The sequence below is a fragment of the Bidens hawaiensis genome, unplaced genomic scaffold (genome assembly GCF_021521415.1).
Source record: "Bidens hawaiensis isolate Kalapana, Puna unplaced genomic scaffold, B.hawaiensis_p1.1 tig00006109_1, whole genome shotgun sequence".
Classification (NCBI taxonomy): Eukaryota; Viridiplantae; Streptophyta; class Magnoliopsida; order Asterales; family Asteraceae; genus Bidens; species Bidens hawaiensis.
Window position 1 is genome coordinate 607982 of NW_027491407.1, and position 22489 is coordinate 630470.

Genomic DNA, 22489 nt, shown 5'->3' on the forward strand with positions numbered 1-22489 from the left:
GGAGGTGGTGTGGTATTTATAGTGTTAGGGTTTCCAATGATTGGGCTCAGACCCAATTAGGGCCTTTTTGGCCTCCTCCTATTGCTTCGCGCCACGTGTCCTTAGGACACCTGGTGCTTTTTCATTGATTATTCTTTGACCAAGGTATTTCACCTGACCCATGTGCAATCACGTGGTAGCACATGGGTTTTGCTGAGTTGTCCACCCTTCATTGGCAGCTGTCAACATCAGCATATTCTTTATTCCTTAAAGGATACCTTCTGGAAGGTTGTCTGATGAGCACAATCATGGTTGTCCTTATCCTGATTTGGATAAGGACGTGGTTGATTATGTGCATGTGTGATATGCGCCTATCCTGGGGATGCGCGAGGTCTTCTCTTTATTCTCACGCGCAGATGTGATATGCGCAAGCATATGTAATATGCGTGAGCATATGTGATATGCGCCACGCGCAGATGTGATATGCGTGAGCATATGATGCGTGAGCATATGTGATACGCGCCACACGCAGATGCGCCACGCGCAGATGTGATATGCGTGAGCATATATGATGCGTGAGCATATGTGATGCGTGAACATATGTGATATGCGTGAGCATATGTGATATGCGCCACGCGCATAGGTTTTGGCTTTGTGTCTTCATGACATCCTGATTTCAAGCCCCTTGTCTATATCTTGTGGGTTGACCCGCCCCGCTCGATGTTAAGGCGGGTGCATACCTCTTCAATACGTACATACATACATACATGGATCACCGGAAACAACCGTCCTCCACCGTCCATCACCTCCTCCTGTTAACCTTATACATTAACCATATAACAGCATTTGATCTCAACACAATAACCTTCGATCAAGGCTACGCTCCGTTGTTCAGCGACTTCAATATCGATCGATCTGAAGACGATACACGCGTTCGTCTCCTCCTCAATCGTCAATCGGGTTACGTTCGGCCACCATTTTTTGATATTTTTATTATAATTTAGCGGAAAACTTATTCATTTTTCGTTTTCGTTAGATCTGATTTCGTTATTTGAAAAACTGTTACAGGTTCTGGCATTATATCAACCGATTATTACAATTACGGATTCTTCAGCGCTAAAATCAAATTGCCCACGAAGAATACCGCAGGCATCGTCGTCGCGTTTTATGTAAGTATCCGGTTATTTATCAGTTTGTTTTTTGTCTCAATCAATTAGGCTTTGATTTGAGGAAACGGGGCACATTTGTCTAACCGTTTATGATCATATTGGTGTGCATGAAATCGAAAAATGATCGTAAAACGAAAAAACTGAACTGAAACAAAAACTGACGGTTTGGTTGGTTATATGTTTTTATGAAAACTGAACTTAAGTTTGGTTTTGATCTTGCATGTTATACAAACCGAAAAAACAGAACTGGACTAATTTCTTATGTTTTCATTTTTTATTTTTTATTTTAAGTAACTTATAAGAATTGAATGCTAAGTCATATTATAGCCAAATGTATGATATTTATGTCTAGAATCATTATTTTGAGTCAAAAAAATTCTTTCAGATCCAAAGTTTTAAAATGGCAAAACCAAAACCAAAATTCAAAACTAAACCGAACCAAAACCAAGCGGTTTTCAAAATATAAAAAAAACCAAGGTTCGGTTTTAGCCCAAACCGACGCACACCAAAACATGCATACCTCTAGTTAATAAGATGGTTGAATGCAGACTTCCAATGTAGATATGTTCCCTAAAACTCATGATGAACTGGATGTGGAGTTTTTGGGGAATGTGAGAGGGAAGCCGTGGAGGTTTCAGACGAATGTTTATGGTAATGGTAGCACCACTCGTGGCCGGGAAGAGAGGTACCGGTTGTGGTTTGATCCGAGTCAGGAGGCGCACCGGTACAGTATTCTTTGGACGCGCAACAAGATCATGTAAGTTAGATTCAACACCCTTTTACATTGTAGTCTAGCTTGTATGTAGAGTGTGGATTTGTGGCATTATATGGACCAAAGTAACAAACACAAAATTTGTGAGTTTAGGTTGATTTATATTCGTTCCCAATAGGTTTGGGTCGTGTCGAAGAACATAGATGAATAAGCAGGTCGTGTTTATGTCAATCTACATGTTCACGCGTTAACCCACTTATCCCTGTATGCTATATTCTTTAGCAAAGTATGTTTTATCATGTTTTATATTAAACTCCTACTTTATGCCATATCTTGAACTCCCGGGTAAGTAGAACAATTCATGTAATAGAAGTTAATAAGTTGGTCCAAAACTTGCAACCAGTATATATGTTTAATCCAATAAAATCTAAGAATATAAAATGATTTAAGACAAGTCAAAAGTAAACATGCAAATATAATAAATAAGTGCAAATTCTTAATGTAAGTGTCTTAAGTGAGTAATTATAATCAGGGGTGGTATTTGGGTTGTACTTTCTGGTTTCTCGGTTTGGATTTCTCGCATTTGAGAAATTTATTTCTAGTACTCATACCCGATCCTAATCTCCACCGGGTTATTCGGGTTCGGGTTATTCAGATTCGGGTTTTTTGAGTACAGATTAATCGGGTTTCAAGTATTTAACCTAAAAAGCTAAAAAAATTTATATCTGCTGAAATTCAACCAAATATATCATCTTTAACTTTTAACTTACACAAGCAAATAACAAACCACATAATTCAAAATACACAATCCTTTAGCAAGTTAAGTTAACAATTATCAAAGGCATGTAACCTTAACACTGATCAAAGATGTGATGTTTTTCTTGTTAAAAATACATATAATTGTAGGATAACACGTATTTCCTTTACCATATATAAGGTAAATTGAGAAATATTTATATGTTTTTTTTTCTAAAACATATTATATGGGTTGAGTTCAAATAAGAAGTTTGAATATGCTAAGAAGCTAGAAAGGACGAATTGCCGTCACCATCACCGCCACCTCTACAACGTCGACGGACGACGGAGCTACTGCTGGACGAATTGCCGCCACAACCTGCAACCTCCTTTAACCCCTCCACCACCGCATCTTCTGATTTCGTGATGCCTTCGAGATTTCTTTTTTTTTTTCCGGCGAAAGGTTTTCTGACAAACTTAACGGTGGTACAGCGGCGGATAAGGGAGGTTATGGTGGTAAACATCACCATTATGCTTTTCACCCATGGTGTTTTTCCTTTTGGATTGAGCCCCTAGCTATGTATACTGTTTTGCCTTTTGGATTAAAGTTAGGTCTTGAGGTGATTTGAGGGCTAGAGTGTATTGATTATTGAATCTATGGTGACCCAACTTAAAACACAATGATGTAGGCTACAATAATTAGATTATAAAACACAATAATAATGGAATGAAAATAAACACAATAATTGAAAACACAATAAGATTAATAACACAATAAAACTAACTATACAGATAGCACAATCATTAAAAACACAATAAAAATAACTAAAAACACAATTATGTTTTCACCTTAATCAAAAAACACAATGAAAATCACTATATTAATGAAAAAACATAATAAAAAAAACAGGTTATGTTCAAATAAGAAGTTTAATTTTTCCTAAGATGGCTAGGAAGGAGGGTATTTTAGTCTAACACCTTAATATAAAAACCTACTTACTTTAATCTCTAAATCCACTTAAATTAATTTCAAAAACTCACTTACATAAAACCCACTTACATCTTCACTCATCTCTTACAACCACCACCACTCCACCGTCCACCGCCACCACAACCATCACCCACCGCCACCACCTCGCCGGAAAGTCCGAAAAAACACAATGGAAAACACTATGAAAAACACAATTTAAAAAACACAATGATAAAAACACAATAAAAAACACAATTGTATGACACAATGAAAAAAAAACACTATGAGAAAAACACAATGATAAATACAATTGTATAACACAATATTGGTAAAACTCAATACGTAAAAAACCCACTAATTTTTTTAAATTTTTATATAACAATATGGTATTCATATAAAAGATAAAAAGACACTCGTTATTATGGTGAAATTGTTTTTCAATAAAAATGTCGTAAAAAAAGTTATGGACGTTTTAAAATGATGGGGGAATTTGGCATGTGCCTTGCATGTGGAGTGAGAAAGTAAACAAATGTGTTATTACTTTTATGCTCTTCCCCTTATTTTCACACATGATTTCCACCTAAACTAATCTCAACCCTCCATGTTCAAAATCAATGGACAAGATTACATCATATCCTTCCTACAAATACTATACTTCCTATTACAACCTAACCCCATACTATATAACAAAACTAGTACGATATAATATAAAAGTTTTCTAAAAAAAGAAAAACAACACGATATAAAACTACATACTATCTTTTATATATATATACACACACACACACTAGTTTTAGAGCCTGTGTAATACACGGGATAATTCAAATTATAAAATTATATACGGGATAATTTAAATGAACTTAATAAAAAAATGTCCGTGCAAAATCGTACCCGAGAATGCTTCTTTCTATTAAAAAATTCATTCTCTGTGTCATATATGTATAATTGAAAGAATTTTGGTTATGAACCAATTTCGAAAATAAGACTTCTCATATGATAGTAGTTCTAACCACTCAGCCTAAATACAAAAGAGGCGTTAACTTTATTGATATATTTATCAATTTACCACCCATCAAAGGAAAGTAGGATATTAAATTGCAACAATGGATGTTCTTCAAGAACTATGATTTTCGGAGCTACACCATAAAAAAGATGTTGATAAGTTTCAGAGGGCTTCACGACTTTGTCATAATGACAACATAAAAAATAACATGTTAAACCATTCAATTTTGTGAATATTTTGTTTCATTTGAGCATAGTTTTGCATGACATGCTTCCCATACAACGTTCTGATCATCATTGAAGGAAAAATTAATGTTGACATATATAAATATTTGAAATTTGATAAAAGTTAGAAGCATTGATAGGCATGAGGGTGGCATGTCGAAAGTGTCGTAATATTTTCTTAAGTTTTAATAGTTGAAGAAAAAATAGTTAATTTGTCAAATCCCAAACCTTTTGATTATTTCAAAAAATGCACTTAAAAATAAACTTGAAACCCGAATCATGTTTAAAATTCTAACTTTCATACTTTTGACATTTTAAAGTCAACACTTTGAACTCATAACAAATTTGACGATAAATCTATTTTGCATTCTCAAACTTTTAAAAATATTCAAAATTTTCATTTTTAACCCATAACAAATTTTGACCTAAATGTAGTTAACTTGTACCAAACAATCTATTTACCAACTTTTGACCCATAAAATCAAATTTAACTTCCACAAAAAACCCGAAACAATTTTCATTTGAGAAACATGATTTGTCGTTGATTTTTGGAATTCACCAAGTATTTTGAACTATATAGTAAAATAATATGTTAATATTTATATTTATAAAAATATATTGATATTATATAAATATAGTGTAAAAGGAAAGTGGATAATTATTGATTTATTACATATATATTAGGGTATATTAGTTTTGGAGAGAAAAATTGTGAGAATTATCCAAAATATGACAAGTGTCCCCATTTATTTTACTTTATTAGAATATATATATATATATATATATATATCATCTTTACGTATCACTGTCCATCATTTGGATATATAGGCAATAGGGGTGAGCAACTTAACCGCCATAACCGTTAAACCGAACCATAACCGATATAACCGAACCGATTTTAACCGATAACCGACATAACGAGTGGGTCGATTAATGAATTTTAAAAACCTGCCAATTACGGGTCGGTTTTGGTTAAAGATAATTTTAAAACCGTTATAACCGAACTGACCCATTTATTTAACCAACAATATGTTTCGGATTAACTTCCACCAAACATATTATTGGATTATATCATTTTAAAGTTTTTGGTTCAACGCTTGTTATCAAATAAAGTTGAATTTTATTGTTTGATTATATAATATCATTCTTTTTATGAATGTTTGGTATTAATATTATGGATTATATACTTTGTAAGATTATGTAATGTCGTTTTTTGTAATAATTAGTACCAAACTTTTAGGCCAATTACATTGTTTTGGTTACGGTTAACCGACCCATAACTGACTCACTATAACCTACAAAACCGATTAATCAAAACCGCCATAACGTGTCGGTTATGGTTATGGTTATCCATTAACCAACATATCGGTTATGGTTATGGGTTTGACTAAAAACCGCCTCAAACCGACCTATGCAAACCTCTAATAGGCAGCGATTTTCATTGAATAGGCCAAGGTATGATATAAAATAATTGTAAAGACTTAGTCAAGCTGGTATTTCGGATTTTTCGAGCTTACCCGAAACCCATTATAAAGCACTTGGTACTCGACTCATATTAGTTTGGGTTGTACTCGGGTCTATTAGATTCGGGTTCGGGTTTCATGAGTATGCATGAGTACTTTTGATTTCAGGTTAACGTTTGTTCAGGTCGGGTTTCAAGTTATGGATAAAAACGAGAGCCCTAATTATAATAGCACTAAAGTGATCATTATTACTCAACAGGTTTTTATTAGAGTAAATATCATTATTTTACTTTTTTTTATAGGGTTATTACTCTAGTATAATAATAATAATAATTACTTTCCTTATTTGTGCGTTTCGTATGTTAATTTCAATGGTATTGAATCTCAACCAAAAAACTAAAATAAATACTCTTTCTGTGATGAATTTGATTTCTGTATCAATGAGTATGGTAGGCAATTAGGCATGCTTCGTGTACAAGTGACAACTCATAATTGAAAAGGGAAAATATTAATAGAGACAAACATGTTCATCCTTCCTTGACTTTGACCTTAAAAGAGATGATCACACAGCCGCTAAACGCGGCTATTTTCCCACGCTTTCTTTTCTCCGGGAAATATTAGAAAAGTGTCCCCGAATTATTGGCAAACAAATATTTCTTCGGTCATTATATATTTTATATTTTTTTCACATTTTATTAAATTTTCCGTATTATTTAATTTCTTCAGATTTTACGTGGACGAAATCCCAATAAGAGAAGTTTTGCGCGACGAGAATATGGGAGGCGGCTACCCATCAAAACCCATGTCATCGTACGCCACCGTTTGGGACGCCTCCACCTGGGCCACTGGCGGCGGCCGTCACAAAGTGGACTACCGCCCGCTTTGAACCTTTTACCTCGGAGTTCCACGACCTTGTCCTCCAAGGATGTCCAGTTGACCCCATTGACGTCACCTCAACCAACTGCATTGACGCCATTGACGAACTCGAATCTCGTGAGTTTGCCACCATCACTCCACGTCAGCAACAAGCCAAGAAGTGGTTCAGAGAAAAATACATGTACTATAGTTACTGTTATGACAGGTTAAGGTATCCTTCTCCGTTACCGGAGTGCTTATTAATATCTTCCGAACAAGAGTTGTTTAAGAGTAATGGGCGGCTAAAAAACCCCCAAAACTTTCACCGGAATCGACGGTCCAGGAGAGGTTCACATCGGCAACCCAATACAACAGCCACATATTAACTATTAGCCCAGGTCAGGGTTGTTACATTATAGTTACAATATTATATATAAATCAATCAAGTCTTTAGACCTTTTCTTGTTTTGCTTATTAAGACCCAATAATAAACAATATTAAAGCGTTGGCTTTGAACCTATCCTTAAATCCTAACGATACACATATACATAATAGTATAATATATGACCAGATAATACATGGTCTGGTCATAACATAGTTGAAACAATAGGTATTATGTTAGCTAGTTGCAAATCCCAGCTGGTTAGCAACCAATAAACCGAAACCGTTTAGCAACTGAAAAGTGAGAGACTGATTTCTAACCAATCCAAACCATCAACTAGAAATCGTTTTGGCGTTTTGAAGGAAGGATCTGTTGGTAATCAGCTAACGGAAACTGGTTATTATTGAGTTTTACATATTTAGTATTTTGTTGAATTTTTAAAAACTATTAGCCCAGGTCATAAGTTAGATTTAGTTTTTATACAAGTCAAAACCGGTTATTGTGATAACCAGTTTTAACCATGTTGACCAATTACTGGTTCAGCTATCAATTGGCATGACCAAAACCAGTCAACTGTGTTTGCACCTCTGGGTACAACTAGCAAAGATACTAAGTCTAGTATGGCTTGCATGGATTCATCAGCCATGGTCTTTTTTGTTACCCTAGAATTTTTAATCGACGGAGCCGAACAAAGGAGAATTTGTTAATCACACATAAAAACAAATATAATTTTGAAACATGTATATCACACAACGAAACAAAGAAGAAACCAATCCTTGTAGATACCAAGATGCTTGAAAGAAGCATATTAACTTGCTTTTTACCCATCGGTATGAAATCAAACCGCAACGATTATGACCACAATGCAAAGCACAATCGCAACTATCACCAAAAGCAAGCAAGTCTGCGCACAAACAAGAACGTGATGAATCAACATTAAGGAAACACAATTAGTTATTTAACTATGATTATAAAGAAGATTTAATAACATACCATTGAAGAGTTTGCTCTTTGAGTTTTTGATGCTTTTGCAAGATGAGTTCTCGCCTGTGCAGTTGCAGCATGAGAATTCTCAATGTTGGACCCGATATCATCTGAAAACAAACAGCTCAGGCATCGACCACAACACAAAAGCAAAAGATTAAAGGTGACAGGCTCAAGTGCGTTGGTGAAATTGATCAAATATAAGAAATGAATGTAATCCGAGTTGATTTAATGCATATAACCTCCTAGACTCGGTTTTCCTTACAGATCTAAACTATTGTTAAAAAAATATTGTATTTCTAAGCATGATTAAATATACTGATTAATTAGTAAACATTAAAATGAGCAAAAAGTACATGTAACTTTGTAAGTGAACCCGACCCGACCCGTTACCCTTCCAGTCCTACACGTCCACTTGCCACCTTTCAAAAGAGTGAGAAAAGAGAAACTAATGCTTACCGATCATAGCTCCTTGCTCATGAACCAAAACCGCAAGATCTTTAAAAATCTCGTTCACCTCGCCTATTTGGTTCTGAATTTCTATAATCCCTTGTTCTCTTTCTTCAATAATAGCCTCATTAAACGCAATCTCGTTGTCCAACAACACCACCTCCTGTCTGCAAACACAAAACATGAAACATTAATACCTACAAAATTACATTAATTCAAGTAGCTTTAACTCACCTTCTAGATTCCACGAGAAGTGCACGCTGTTCTTGACTTCTATCCGAGCTTACATCCATTTCACTTGCTTCATAACTACACATAAAACCATAATAATCAAAACTCAATTAAACTTTTATTTACATTTATACAAACTTTCAAACTAACTTACCTTGAAGGAAGAGCAGTTTTAGGAGCAAGCGGAGTGTAAGCCGTCTCCCTTTCGGCTGCAAGCCGCTGCGCCTTCTGAAATTCCTTCAAAACCGCTTGAAAATCTTTTGCAAGCTTAGCATCTGTGATTTTTTTACTAGCCTGCACAATATTACAATAACCAAGCTTCATTATCATATCAATTCTCAAACAACAAATGCAAAACAACTAGCCATCAAAAAATATATATATTAGAATCACTTACACTAACTTCCGCACGATGATCGGTTTCACTAGCTTTCTTTAGTTTCTCTGAAGTATCCTTAACCAATTGACCAATATGTAACCTTGTTTTATGCCTATCAATTAACAACAATTAACAACTAAGTAACCACATTAACAATATCACCAATACTAATCACATAAACAATTAAATTCAAATCATTAAAATACGAAATCAAACGCTAGTGTTGTAAAAATCAGGACTAGTGCGATTAGTCGCTAGTCGTCCGGTGACTGATTAATTTTTGGGTCGTCGGCCAGAAAATCAGTAGTTGGACCTAGGCGGACCTTAACTTCGGCCTTGATTCCGGCACATTTCTGGCAATTTGCAACAGTTTCCTGCCAATTTCCGACGTCTCTGGCAGTTTCCAGTCAATTTCCAACTAATTTCCAGCGATTCCATAACAAATACATAAAAATGTGTGTGTATGTGTGTATATATTAAAATTACATATAAAAATATGTATATATGTAAATTTACATATAAAAATATATAAAACTGAAAATCCTATATAAAATTTCCAATCCGATTAATCCCAATTAATCCCGGTCCCCATCCTACGGCCCGACTACCGATTTCTACAACACTGCCTATAACCATCAAGTTTCAATCATCAAAGCCTAAACCATCCATAAACTAACAAAAGAAAACCATACAATTTTTCTCGCAATTCAGGGGTATCTTTGGGGGTGCCAAGAGTATTAACCAGCCGTTGAAACGTGGACACACCAGTGTTAATCTGGAAGATTCCGGAAGCAATCGCTTGGGTCGGATCTTGTTGCTTGAACCCGTTGGTGTATCCTCCTCGATTCGGGCGACCCGCCTCAAGATCTTGAAAGCTCATCTTCTTATCCGATTATTATACAAAACCCGGTATTAGGACTTTGGTTGAAAACGAGTAATAGCGCGATTGAGGTGATGAAGTGAAAAGGGTTAGCGGGAATTTGATTGAATCGGGTCGGATTTGTGGATCGGAGATTGAGTTTGTGGAGAGTTTTTGGGCGTCAATTTTGGGGAGAATTGAGGCGAAAGCAATAATAATAATAATTGGGATAAATAAAGATAATGGAAATTAGCGGGCGGTGACTTGTTGGATTTATTTGACGCCGGCGCGTGCAAGTTCGACCGAGTGGGACACGTCATACTTTATTAATATTTAATTTATTATATTTATATTTATATTATTAATATTGCAGGTATTTGAATCGTGTTTGAAATTGAATAGGGGTTGGAGATGCCTTTTACGTGCAACTAGTGACTAGTGAGTTACCCGAGCGGTAAAATCGGTCTGCAAAACTCGGGTGTTGCAGTGACGAATCTACGTGAATTCAGGTAATAGTACCTACGACCGTTACAGTGTTGAAACTAAAACAAAATTGAAACAAAAAAAATAGGAATAAAAGTTGAGGTAGTCCAATAGGGTAGCGTCGGTTGGTCCCGAATGACAGCAACTGGTCAATGCGAATTTAGTCAGCATTAACTGCGTTCGTTACGATACTGGAACTAAAACAAAACGAAAACAAAAAGTAAGATGAGCGAATGGGGTGACGTCGCGGTCGGTCCTTGACGCTGAGGCAGTGACCCTAGGACACTCGTATAACATATTATACTTTTTTTCCTTACCATATTTAAGCAATGTTTTGTTTGGTCAGTAAACCCGAACGTTGGTAAAAGCTAATCATTGTAAATGTCGACTCGACTCGTATTTAGGCGTTTGTGGTGGTGAGTCGGTAAAACTGGGGCGCTGGTAAAAAACCAAGTTTTTGGGCGGTGGGCCAACGCGAATTTCATAGTTTTCGTTTACATTTGTTACGGTATCAGGACTAAAATAAAGTTTGGCAAAACCCAGACGTTAGTAAAACCCGAGCGTTGTCGGTACTGGACGTTGCGCGATGAGTCGGTAAAACCCGAGCATTGTTAGCCCCGGATGTTGTGGCGGTAAATCAACAAGATTTCGGTAAAACAAAAAACATAATGCTTGTTACGAAAATAGGAAAAAAACAAAAAGAAAAAAACATTTAACCAACAAAAAATTAAAAACAAAACTTAGCACCAATTAAAAAACAAAAAAACAAACATATGTTGAAAGGAAAAAAAGAAGTAAAATAATCAAAAATGAATCTTATGGCACCGACATGTCTACTTTACTTCTATACGAAACGTCGAGTCGACTCGTATTCGGGCGTTTGTGGTGGTGAGTCGGCAAAACTGGGCCGATGGTAACAAACCGAGCTTTTCGGCGGTGTGTCAACGCGAATTTCATAGATTTCGTTTACGTTTGTTACGGTATCGGAATTAAAATAAAGTTGGATAAACCCGGACGTTGGTAAAACCCAAGCGTTGTCGGTACTGCACGTTGCGCCATGAGTCGTTAAAACCCGAGCATTGTTAGCCCCAGACGTTGTGACGGTAAATCAAAACGATTTTAGTAAAACAAATAAAATAATGGTTGTTACGAATCTAGAGAAAACATTTAACCAATTAAAAAAATTGAAAACAAAATGTTGCACCAATTAAAAAACAAAAAAACAAACATTTTTTGAAAGGTAAAAAAACAATAAAATATTAAGAAGGGAGTCTTGTGGCGCCGGTCTTCTACTTTACTTCTATTAGATAATTTTCTTTTTTTAACTATAAATTTTATTCACACCACAAACCTACACACCAACACCAACACCAACACCAACACCAATTGCACATATTTATAAATTTGAATGTAGAATTATTTTTGAACTAAAGAAACCCTACATTATTGATGTCAATCAATGATCTCTTCTGTTTTAATCTCTTTCGTCTCGTACATTTTTTTCATTTCTAGTCTTCTAAATTCTTCAAGAATGTAATTATCACAATATCATAAAATGCCTCCCTCTTCACAATCCCCCAAACCCACTTTAGATTGAAGCTCCAACAAACGTGTTGCCAAACCAGCCAGGCAATCATGCAACTTGTAAATATGTGGTTTGCCAACTAAAGCATCGTGCCGCAACACAAACAGCCTTGGGAGTTGACCTAAATATTTCTCCTATTCAAATATTTTTGCGTTGGAATCCTGTTCATCTCTGCCTGCAAGCTAATATATTTTGGAGGAAACCATTTGCAAATAGACAAGCATATAACTATACAAGGTTGTATTTCTGGATTATCTTTTTGTGTTGTGCATGGAGCCTCTGGCATTAGTATATTTAGTTAAACATGGGACAGACTAAAAGGTAAAATATTTCAAACACACCAAATATCATTATAATATTTTTATTGTCTAATTATATAATGTATAATGATAGAATTAGATAAAAGTATATAACGATGACCTTTTCTATTCAAGTCCCTTCATACACTTTGTAGGTTAACAAAACCATATTTGATTTTTCTTTCTTTATGTATTGTGGGGTTTAGGAGAGATTTATTGAAAAAATATTCCCAACACTAGATGACGTATAATTAGTGTATTTAGTGATAACCAAAGTGTACACGTAGCCATTAGGCCGGTAGCAAGGACAAAAAAGATACATATTTTATATTTGTGTGGGGATGAATGATATTCCATCGCACGTAACACCCCGCTTAAAAAAACAAAGGGACATTTGAAAATCAAGTAACACCTTACATTTTCAATCAGTTACGCCTTTAAGGAAAAATAACTACGTTGAAATGCCCTTGGTCTAGACACTAGTTGTCTATCACTCATAGACCTAATAAAAAGGTTATTTGTTCAAACAATTACTACTATATATTCTATATCTTAATAGAAGTATTAACAATCTCAATTTTTCGCTTTGGTTTTTACTATTATGTATCTTAACACCTAATAAAAATATATATAAAATAAAAAATAAACTATCTGACTATATCTCGTGCTAGTCATTTGTATGGCTGTTCACAAGTCGAGCCGAACCGAGTGAAGGCTTGCTCGTTGCTTGGCTCGTTTACAACCGAACCGAACGGCTGAAATTCGAACCGAGCGAAAAACGAAACGAGCCGAAATCGAACCGAGTATTTTTCGATCTAACATTGAGCGATTTCGAGCGTTTTTTATTTCGTTTTCACTTTAAAATATTCAATAAGAAACATGTTTTAAGGCTGTAAATAATATATATTTGTAAACAAATTAGTAATTTTTAGACAAAAGTATAACATGTTATAAATTTTTAGGAGAAAGATGTTTGAAGTGAGATACAATGAATATGTAAACAAACTTTTAGCAATCTGAAAACTTGAATCAAACTAACAAAACTATAAAATTGATGAAATAGAAAATATTTAAAAGGATTTAAAAAATTGTATACTTATATTTTATGTGTGTTGTCTATATATTTATATATTTGTTCATATTTAATTATATATAAATAAAATTAAAAATATTCGAGCCGAACCGAACCAAGCAGACCTTTGCTCGTTGCTTGGCTCATTTACAAACCGAAACGAGCAGAGCCGAGCGGCTTGTTTACAATCGAGTGAAAAAATAAGCGAGCATTTTCCGAGCAATTTCTGAGCGAGCGGCGAGCGAGTTCGAGCATCGAACGGTTTGGACGGCCCTAGTCATTTGGCTAATTTGGTTGGGTTAAACCGTTATAACTGTGCCAGTGTGTCAATTGTACCCACTACAGTCTACAGTAAGGTTTGAGCCCAACCCACTAACTTTTTTGCTTTTGTTTTCTGTTATAATTTGAGACTTTGGGTTGATAGCCCACTGGATCACCACATCGGTTTCAACTTTCAAACAGAGTTGTTTAGCCTGTACCCACTACAGTCTACACTGGATCACCACATCGGTTTTAACTTTCAAACAGAGTTGTTTAGCCCAATAACAAATGGGCTTCATTTGAATTATAATAAACTCGTTTTAGATCCCGTGTCACATACGGGATAATTCGAATTATAAAATTATAAGTAAAAAAATAATTACATAGTGTATATGAAAAAAAATGTATTATATCTATTCTTGTATCTATACAATATGTACATAAATTGATTTTATTTAAATCACAAAATGATTTTTTAAATGAACTTAATAAAAAAACTGCCCGTGCAAAAACCTACCCGATAATACTTCTTTCTATTGAAAAATTCATTCTCGGTGTCATATATGTATAACTGAAAGAATTTTGGTTATGAACCAATTTCAGAAATAAGACTTATCATACGATAGTAGTTCTAACCACCAAGCCTAAATACAAAAGAGGCGGCGTTACCTTTATTGATATATTTATCAATTTACCACCCATCGAAGGAAAGTAGGACATTAAATTGTTGCAGTGGATGTTCTTCAAGAACTATATTTTTCTGAGCTACACCATGAAAAAGATTTTGATAAGTTTCAGAGAGCTTCTCGACTTTGTCATAATGACAATATAAAAAATAACATGTTAACCCATTCAATTTTGTGAATATTTTGTTTCATTTGAGCATAGTTTTGCATGACATGCTTCCCTACAACGTTCCGATCACCATTAAGGAAAAATTAATGTTGATATAAATATTTCAAATTTGATAAAAGTTAGAAGCATTAATAGGCATGGAGTTGGTATGTCGAAAGTGTTCGCAATCTTTTTTTAAATTTTAGTAGTTGAGGGAAAAATAGTCAATTTGCCAAATCCCGAACCTTTTGATTATTTCAAAAAATGCCCTTAAAAATAAATTTGAAACCCGAATCATGTTTAATATTCTAACTTTCATACTTTTGACAATTTAAAGTCAACACTTTGAACACATAAGAAATTTGGGGATAAATCTATTTTGTATTCTCAAACTTTTAAAAGTACTCAAAATTTTCATTTTTGACTCGTAACAAAATTTGACCTAAATGTAGTTAACTTGTATCAAACAATCTATTTACCAACTTTTGACCAATAAAATCAAATTTAAGTTCTACAAAAAACCGAAACATTTTTCATTTGAAAAACATTATTTGTTTTTTATTTTTTGGATTTACCAGGTATTTTGGAATATATAGTAAAATAATATGTTAATATTTATATTTATAAAAATATATAAATATAGTGTAAAAGGAAAGTGAATAATTATTGATTTATTACATATATTATTGTATACCAGTTTTAGAGCCCGTGTCACACATGGGCACACGAGATAATACAAATTATAAAATTATAAGTAAACAAATAATTACGTAGCGTATATGAAAAAAAAATGTATTACATCTATGCTTGTATCTATACAATGCGTACATAAATTGATTTTATTTATATCACAAATTATTTTTTTAAAAACTTAATAAAAAAATGCTCGTGCAAAAACGTACCGGGAATATTTCTTCTATTGAAAAATTCATTCTCGGTGCCATATATGTATAATTGAAAGACTTTTGGTTATGAACCAATTTCGGAAATAAATCTTTTCATACGATAGTAGTTCTAACCACTCAGCCTAAATATAAAATGAGCGTTACCTTTATTGATATATTTATCAATTTACCACTCATTAAAGGAAAGTAGAACATTAAATTGTAACAATGGATGTTCTTCAAGAGCTATGTTTTTTTAAGCTACACCATGAAAAAGATTTTGATAAGTTTCAGAAGGCTTCTCGACTTTGTCATAATAACAACATAAAAAATAACATGTTAACAAATCCAATTTTGTGAATATTTTGTTTCATTTTAGCATAGTTTTCCATGACATGCTTCTCATACAACGTTCTGATCACTATTGAAGGAAAAATTAATGTTGACATAAATATTTCAAATCTGATAAAAGTTAGAAGTATTGATAGGCATGAGGGTGGCATGTGGAAAGTGTTTGCAATCTTTTCTTACATTTTAATAGTTGAGGGAAAAATAGTCAGTTTGCCAAATTCCGAACCTTTTGATTATTTCAAAAAATGCCATTAAAAGTAATTTGAAACCGAATTATGTTTAAAATTCTAGCTTTCATACTTTTGACATTTTAAAGTCAACACTTTGAACTCATAACAAATTTGACGCTAAATCTATTTTGCATTCTCAAACTTTTAAAAATACTCAAAATTTTCATTTTTGACCCATAACAAATTTTGACCTAAATGCAATTAACTTGTATCAAACAATCTATTTACCAACTTTTGACTCATAAAATCAAATTTAAGTTCCACAAAAAACCCGAAACAATTTTCAATTGAGAAACATGATTTGCTGTTGATTTTTTAAATTTACCAAGTGTTTTGAAATATGTAGTAAAATAATATGCTAATATTTATATTTACAAAAATATATAGATATTATATAAATATAGTGTAAAAGGAAAGTGAATCATTATTGATTTATTACATGTATTAGTTTTGGAGGGAAAAATTATGAGAATTAACTAAAACATGACAAGTGTTCACATTTATTTTACTCTATTAGAATAGGTAGATAGATTAGTTTTGGAGAAAAAAAATTGTGAGAATTAACCAAAACATGACAAGTGTCCATATTTATTTTACTTTATTAGAATATGTAGAATGTAATTATGAATTTCAAAGTTTCGGTTATAATGAAAGTCAACAAACATAGTTTTTTTAATTTATTTTTATTTCTTATTATTTTTTTAACAAGTAAACTTTTACACTTTATAGGGGTTCGGACCAATGACTTTCTATTTTACATCTTACCACCGGTTTCGAACACAAGACCTGTTGATTAAAAGTTAGGAGTCTTAGCCAATTGCACCATTTAGATTCTGTTGCAAACATAGTTAAATTTATATTCAATTTTCTAGCCTTTCAATAATTACGTTTAATAAATTATATTGATTTATTGATTTATTAGTTATAGTGACTTCATATATAAATATATTATTGTATATTTATTTATATTACCATTGTTATCATTTATAAAATATTAGATCAAAATAATTAAATTATACCTTATTATTATATTAGGTTGGTAGTTGTTGATTAACCATATTACCCTTACTAGCTAATTAAGGGTTTCTCCTTAGATGTATATAAAAGGATAGATTAACTAACATCAATGACTGAATCACAAACATATAAAGTAGTCGTGTTCATCTCTCTTCCAAAATCGGTCCTCTCAAGAACCTGAAAACTCTATCTTTAACTATACATCTTAAAGGGGAACTCGATCAATATAACAAAGATGTCAACTACATCATTCCCTGTTGCAGTTACTACCCTCTCTGCTGTAACAGGTTCCTATATTTAATATATTATCATGTTTTTAATTACTTTCATGAAGAACTTATCAGCATATGGTATCAGAATGATGTTGATTAATCAGTTCTTCATGATTTCCCTAAATCTGTAATTAAAATTAGAAGACATGAACTTGATTAAAACTCTAATTTTTTCGGCTTATGTTTTTTCGTGTTTTATGAAGAAAACAGTTTATGAAACTACTTAAAATCGCTAAAACTCATATTTAATAAACCCTAATATTTTCGACAGCATGTGGTATCAAAATGATGTTGATTAATCAGTTCTTCATGATTTCTCTAAATTTGGAATTAAAATCGGAAGACATGAACTTGATTAAAACCCTTAATTTTTTTGGCTTATGTTTTTTCGTGTTTTATGAAGAAAACAGTTTATGAAACTATTTAAAATCGCTAATACTCATATTTAATAAACCCTAATATTTTCGACATATGTTAAAATCACGTTTAAAGATTTTGATTCCAGTTTTTTTTTTTTTATTTTTTTTTGTATGTTTAACAATTAAAATTTTCAATTATGTTCTTCGTGTTCATCATAATTCTCAAAAATTATACATATTTAGGTTCAAATCTATATTAAAATCTGATAATGATTGCTTAGGAAAATAATTTTTCAAATCTTATCTGTGGGGGTAAGAAATGAGAAGAACGGATGAAGAAGGTGGGGATTGTGGCCCACTTTTATGTCACATAATGAAGTTTTTGACAATAAGGCGTGCCAACTCAGCATCAGACTAACGGAGTTAACCATTCGTTAGTCCCGGACTGTTAAAAACAAATATGACTTAAGTTGGGACCGTCAGCAGCCAAGTAGTTAGTTGGGACTGTGGGCATAGTTGAGATTATTTAAAAACCAATTTACCTTCATTTTAGCTAGACGCTGTAGCCGGGCCTACATGATTTCAAGCGGGAGGATGCCCGAAGGCCCTAAATTAGGGTGAGATGGGAGTTTACTAGCTTCCATTTGGCTAGCCTGAGTCTGAGTCTCGAAACTACCGTAACAAATCATGTATGCATTTCAATTTCATGATGTCAAGAAAAAAAGGGGGGGGGGGTCCTTTACCAATGAAACAATTTTTGTTTTCATTTTTATTTCTAACCTCTATAAATTTCATAAATTTGACATAATAATCCCTTATATTCTGCATTCAGTCATACGCATTCATACACCCATACCATCTCCACGAAGGCTAGAATACTTGATAATTCTTCTCAACTTCTTTATATATTATCCCGTTAAAATTCACTTGGAAATATTCGTAACAAGAGAGTGGAAGTGGGAACAAAATTGAGTAATCCGAACTTTTCCCAAAGGCAACGTAACGTGGAAGCTAGAATGATATAAGTGCAAATGTGTAATAATATTATTGTTTTACACTTTTTACTTTCCAAAGTCTACCCTTGACAAACTACACTAGTTAATATTAGTCCGCCAGCATTAAAATTTTTTAAGTTACTAATAAAAAATTCTCAATCTTCCGTATATAAAAATAAAGCATACAAATAACTAAAGAAAGATTTGTAAACTATTAAAAGAATTGAATTCATAATGAAATTAATAATGTTTAACAAAACATATAAAAAATTCACAAGAGAACAATTCAACCAACTCATGTGAGGAAGCCCTTTTTGTGACGTTTGTGGCTACTCCTTACGGGGTAATATTTCTTCCATTGACGTTTGAAACAATTCTTTCATTCCTATTCGCTTAGCATACAATTAAGACTTTATCACTCTCAGCTCAGCCTTCAGCGCCTCATCCTCTGCCTTTTCCTACGCCTCCATATCCTTCTGTATCGCCTGCAAATCTGCCTCTAGCTTTTCTAGTAAGGCAACAACTTAAAACTACGAAATAAAGGAATATTGCTTTGTTGAGCGTAGAAAATATTAATTTATACGTCAAGGTTATATCCCTTTCCTGCCCCCATCGAAAAATAGAACTAACAAATTCTAAGATAAAGGGTTGAAAACACAAGACACTATTCTTGAACAACTTGGGACCTGGCCTTCATTTCGCACTATTGTGGATATGAAAAGAATAGGAAAAATTGGATTCAGTTGTTAACTGTCCCTATTGAAAATAGGATTGACTACGGATTCGAGCCATAGCCCCGGGTTTCATAAAAGTACACGATTTTTTGATCTAAATCAAGCAGGTTTTACATGAAGAAAATTTGGCTCGGCGTGTTCTATTTGATATAGATAGGAGAAAAAGTATTCACGTAACTTTTGAGAAAGATTAGGAGCATGAGATTTCCCAATACTGATGTACATGATCACCAGTCGTGGTATAATAATAATATCGTTAGTGGTCCTGAAGTTGAATATTTGGCCCCTACTTTCAGCCTCCGACACTCTCCTCACACAAAAAATGAGATTATTGATTTCAAAATTGTCTTAATATTAAAAACAAAAACATATTATTTAATAAAGTATTAAATGTAATATTATGGCTCTCCCCCAAAACCCACCCACCGCCTCCATCTTCCCAAAACTCACCCACCACCCCCATCAGTTCGTCACAACCGGTCCCACACCACCACACCATAGTCTCACGTAGGGCCATACAAACCGTTCATCGCTCACTCGGAAATTGCTCGCTCGTTTTTCGCTCGATTGTAAACGAGCCGCTCCACTCGGTTTGGTTTGTAAACGAGCCAAGCAACGAGCAAAGGTCTGCTCGGTTCGGTTCACCTCGAATATTTTTACTTTATTTTATATATAATTATGAACAAATATATAGACAACACACATAAATATAAGTATACAATTCTTTTAACCCTTTAAAATTTTCCCAATTCCGTTAATTTTATAGTTTTATTTGTTCACTTTAAGTTTTCAGAATACCAGAAGTTTGTTCACATGCTTATTATATCCCAGTTCAAATTTATATCTCAAAAAAATTACAGCATATTACACGTTTGTCTGAAAACAACTAAATTGTTTATAAAATACATTATTTACAACCTTCAAACTTGTTCTTATTGGAATTTTTAAAGTGAAAAAGTAATGCTTGAAAAATCGCTCGATGTTCTATCAAAAAATACTCGATTCGATTTTGGCTTGTTTCAGTTTCCGCTTGGTTCGAATTTCAGCCGTTCGGTCCGGTTCGGTTGTAAACGAGCCAAGCAACGAGCAAGCCTTCGCTCGGTTCGGCTCGTGAACAGCCCTAGCACTACTCTCCCAAATGTTGATTTTTTTTTCTTTTTTTGAATATTGTTAAAGTGGAGCAGGGTTTTGAGTGGTGAATTTCACAAAGATTTTGCTGCTTGACGGCCCCAACAACGTCAAGGTGGTGTTCAACGCCAACACTGCCCTCCATGTCATTAATTCAGAGGCAACCTGACATCCACACCCATAAGCCTTATGCCGCTGAAAATGCTGATGACATGTGACCATTTAAAAAATAATAATAATAATCCTTTTTAGTTCATATTACCTGAAATTGCTGATGTCGTGTAGCATTTCCAAAAAATAACCACATTTTTATTTAATATGTTAATTCCCCATCATTTTAAAACATTCATAACTTTTTAATATGACAATTTTTTTGCTAAAAAATCCACCATAATAAGCAGTTTTTTGTCTTTAATATGAGTACCATATTAATGTATGTATAAAAAAAAATTGGGTTTTTATACATTGTGTTATTGATTTGTTATTGTGTTTTAATTGAGTTTTCTACATTGTGTTATGAGTTATGGTTATTGTGTTTTTCAATCGTTACACATATTAAAGATAAAACTTAAAATAAAATGTACATCATTGTGTCTTTTGTTCATTATTGTGTCTTTATGCTTATCATTTTGTCTCTTGTTTGTTATTGTGTCTTTCTACTCATAATTTTGTTTTAGTCATTGTGCATTACGTTCATTGTGTATTATGTTCAGGTCATTGTATATTATTTAATTACCATTGTGTTTACGTTTCAGATCATTGTGTAATATGTATTCACCATTATGTTTTATGTTATTGTGTAATATACATTAATCATTGTGTGTTTATACTTTTATGTATTAGATATAGTTTTTATTGTATCATTATATTTACATACAACGATGCTATTTTACTATTACAATTTTCATATTTCATCACTTTTGAAAAAAAAAACAATGATAAGCATAAAAACACAATAATAAATAGAGAGATGCATGACGAACATAAGACGCACTGATAAATAGAAAGACATAATGACATGATTTTATTTACTTTTTATAAAACAAAGTTATATTTATATTAAAGATAAAAAACATTTGTTATTATGGTGAACTTTAAAAAAAAATGACGAACGAAAAAAGTTATAGACGTTTTAAAATGATGAGGGAATTGACATGTATCTTGCATGTGACTAGGCAAAATATATGTTTTTCCTTTTATGTCCTTCCTCATTTGGTCATCATTTAACACATGACAATAAATTATTACTTTTCATTATTCTCATTTTTATAGCTCTTTATTTTATAGAATAACTACACCCACGAAAACCATACTTTTTAAAGAGCATAATTTATTTTGGGAAAAATTCTCAAAATAGTCCCTTTTAGAGAAAGAGTTTCCAAAGTAGTCCTTTTTTCCTCAAAATTTTTTAGAATTTGGACTGTCAAGCCGCATTGGGAAAATATAACAATAAAGAGGGAGTAGGCCAAATTTCGAAGGAAAGTTAGGGAGGAGACGAGATTTGGGAAATAATGAAGGTAAAGTCCAAATTTTTTTGAAATCTTGGAGCAAAAGTTCAAATTTTTCCAAAACTTTTTTTCTCAAAATACC

The 22489-nt window shown here is 33.2% G+C and overlaps 1 protein-coding gene and 1 pseudogene across 2 annotated transcripts; one reads left to right on the forward strand and one right to left on the reverse strand.

Moving 5' to 3' along the window:
* Positions 1 to 746: 746 nt before the first annotated feature.
* LOC143631588 (putative xyloglucan endotransglucosylase/hydrolase protein 30) lies at positions 747 to 7496 on the forward strand (annotated as a pseudogene). Its single transcript, XR_013153389.1, has 4 exons — positions 747 to 939; positions 1048 to 1148; positions 1697 to 1905; positions 6982 to 7496. The product of XR_013153389.1 is annotated as a putative xyloglucan endotransglucosylase/hydrolase protein 30 (transcript).
* A 682-nt stretch (positions 7497 to 8178) lies between these two features.
* Positions 8179 to 10440, reverse strand: LOC143631605 (syntaxin-22-like). Its single transcript, XM_077100316.1, has 7 exons — positions 10229 to 10440; positions 9555 to 9648; positions 9312 to 9451; positions 9161 to 9235; positions 8936 to 9093; positions 8486 to 8586; positions 8179 to 8396 (listed from the first exon to the last, which is right to left on the reverse strand). Exons 1-7 carry the CDS (start codon positions 10414 to 10416, stop codon positions 8331 to 8333), a joined length of 822 nt encoding a protein of 273 aa, XP_076956431.1. The 5' UTR covers positions 10417 to 10440; the 3' UTR covers positions 8179 to 8330.
* Positions 10441 to 22489: the final 12049 nt, after the last annotated feature.

Coding starts and splice junctions, on each gene's coding strand:
- LOC143631605 (XM_077100316.1), bottom strand. CDS start 10,416: ATGAGCTTTCAAGATCTTGAGGCGGGTCGCCCGAATCGAGGAGGATAC. Junction 9,452..9,554: donor ATCATCGTGCGGAAGTTAGT/GTAAGTGATTCT, acceptor AATATTGTGCAG/GCTAGTAAAAAAATCACAGA. Junction 8,587..8,935: donor TGAGCAAGGAGCTATGATCG/GTAAGCATTAGT, acceptor GTTTGTTTTCAG/ATGATATCGGGTCCAACATT.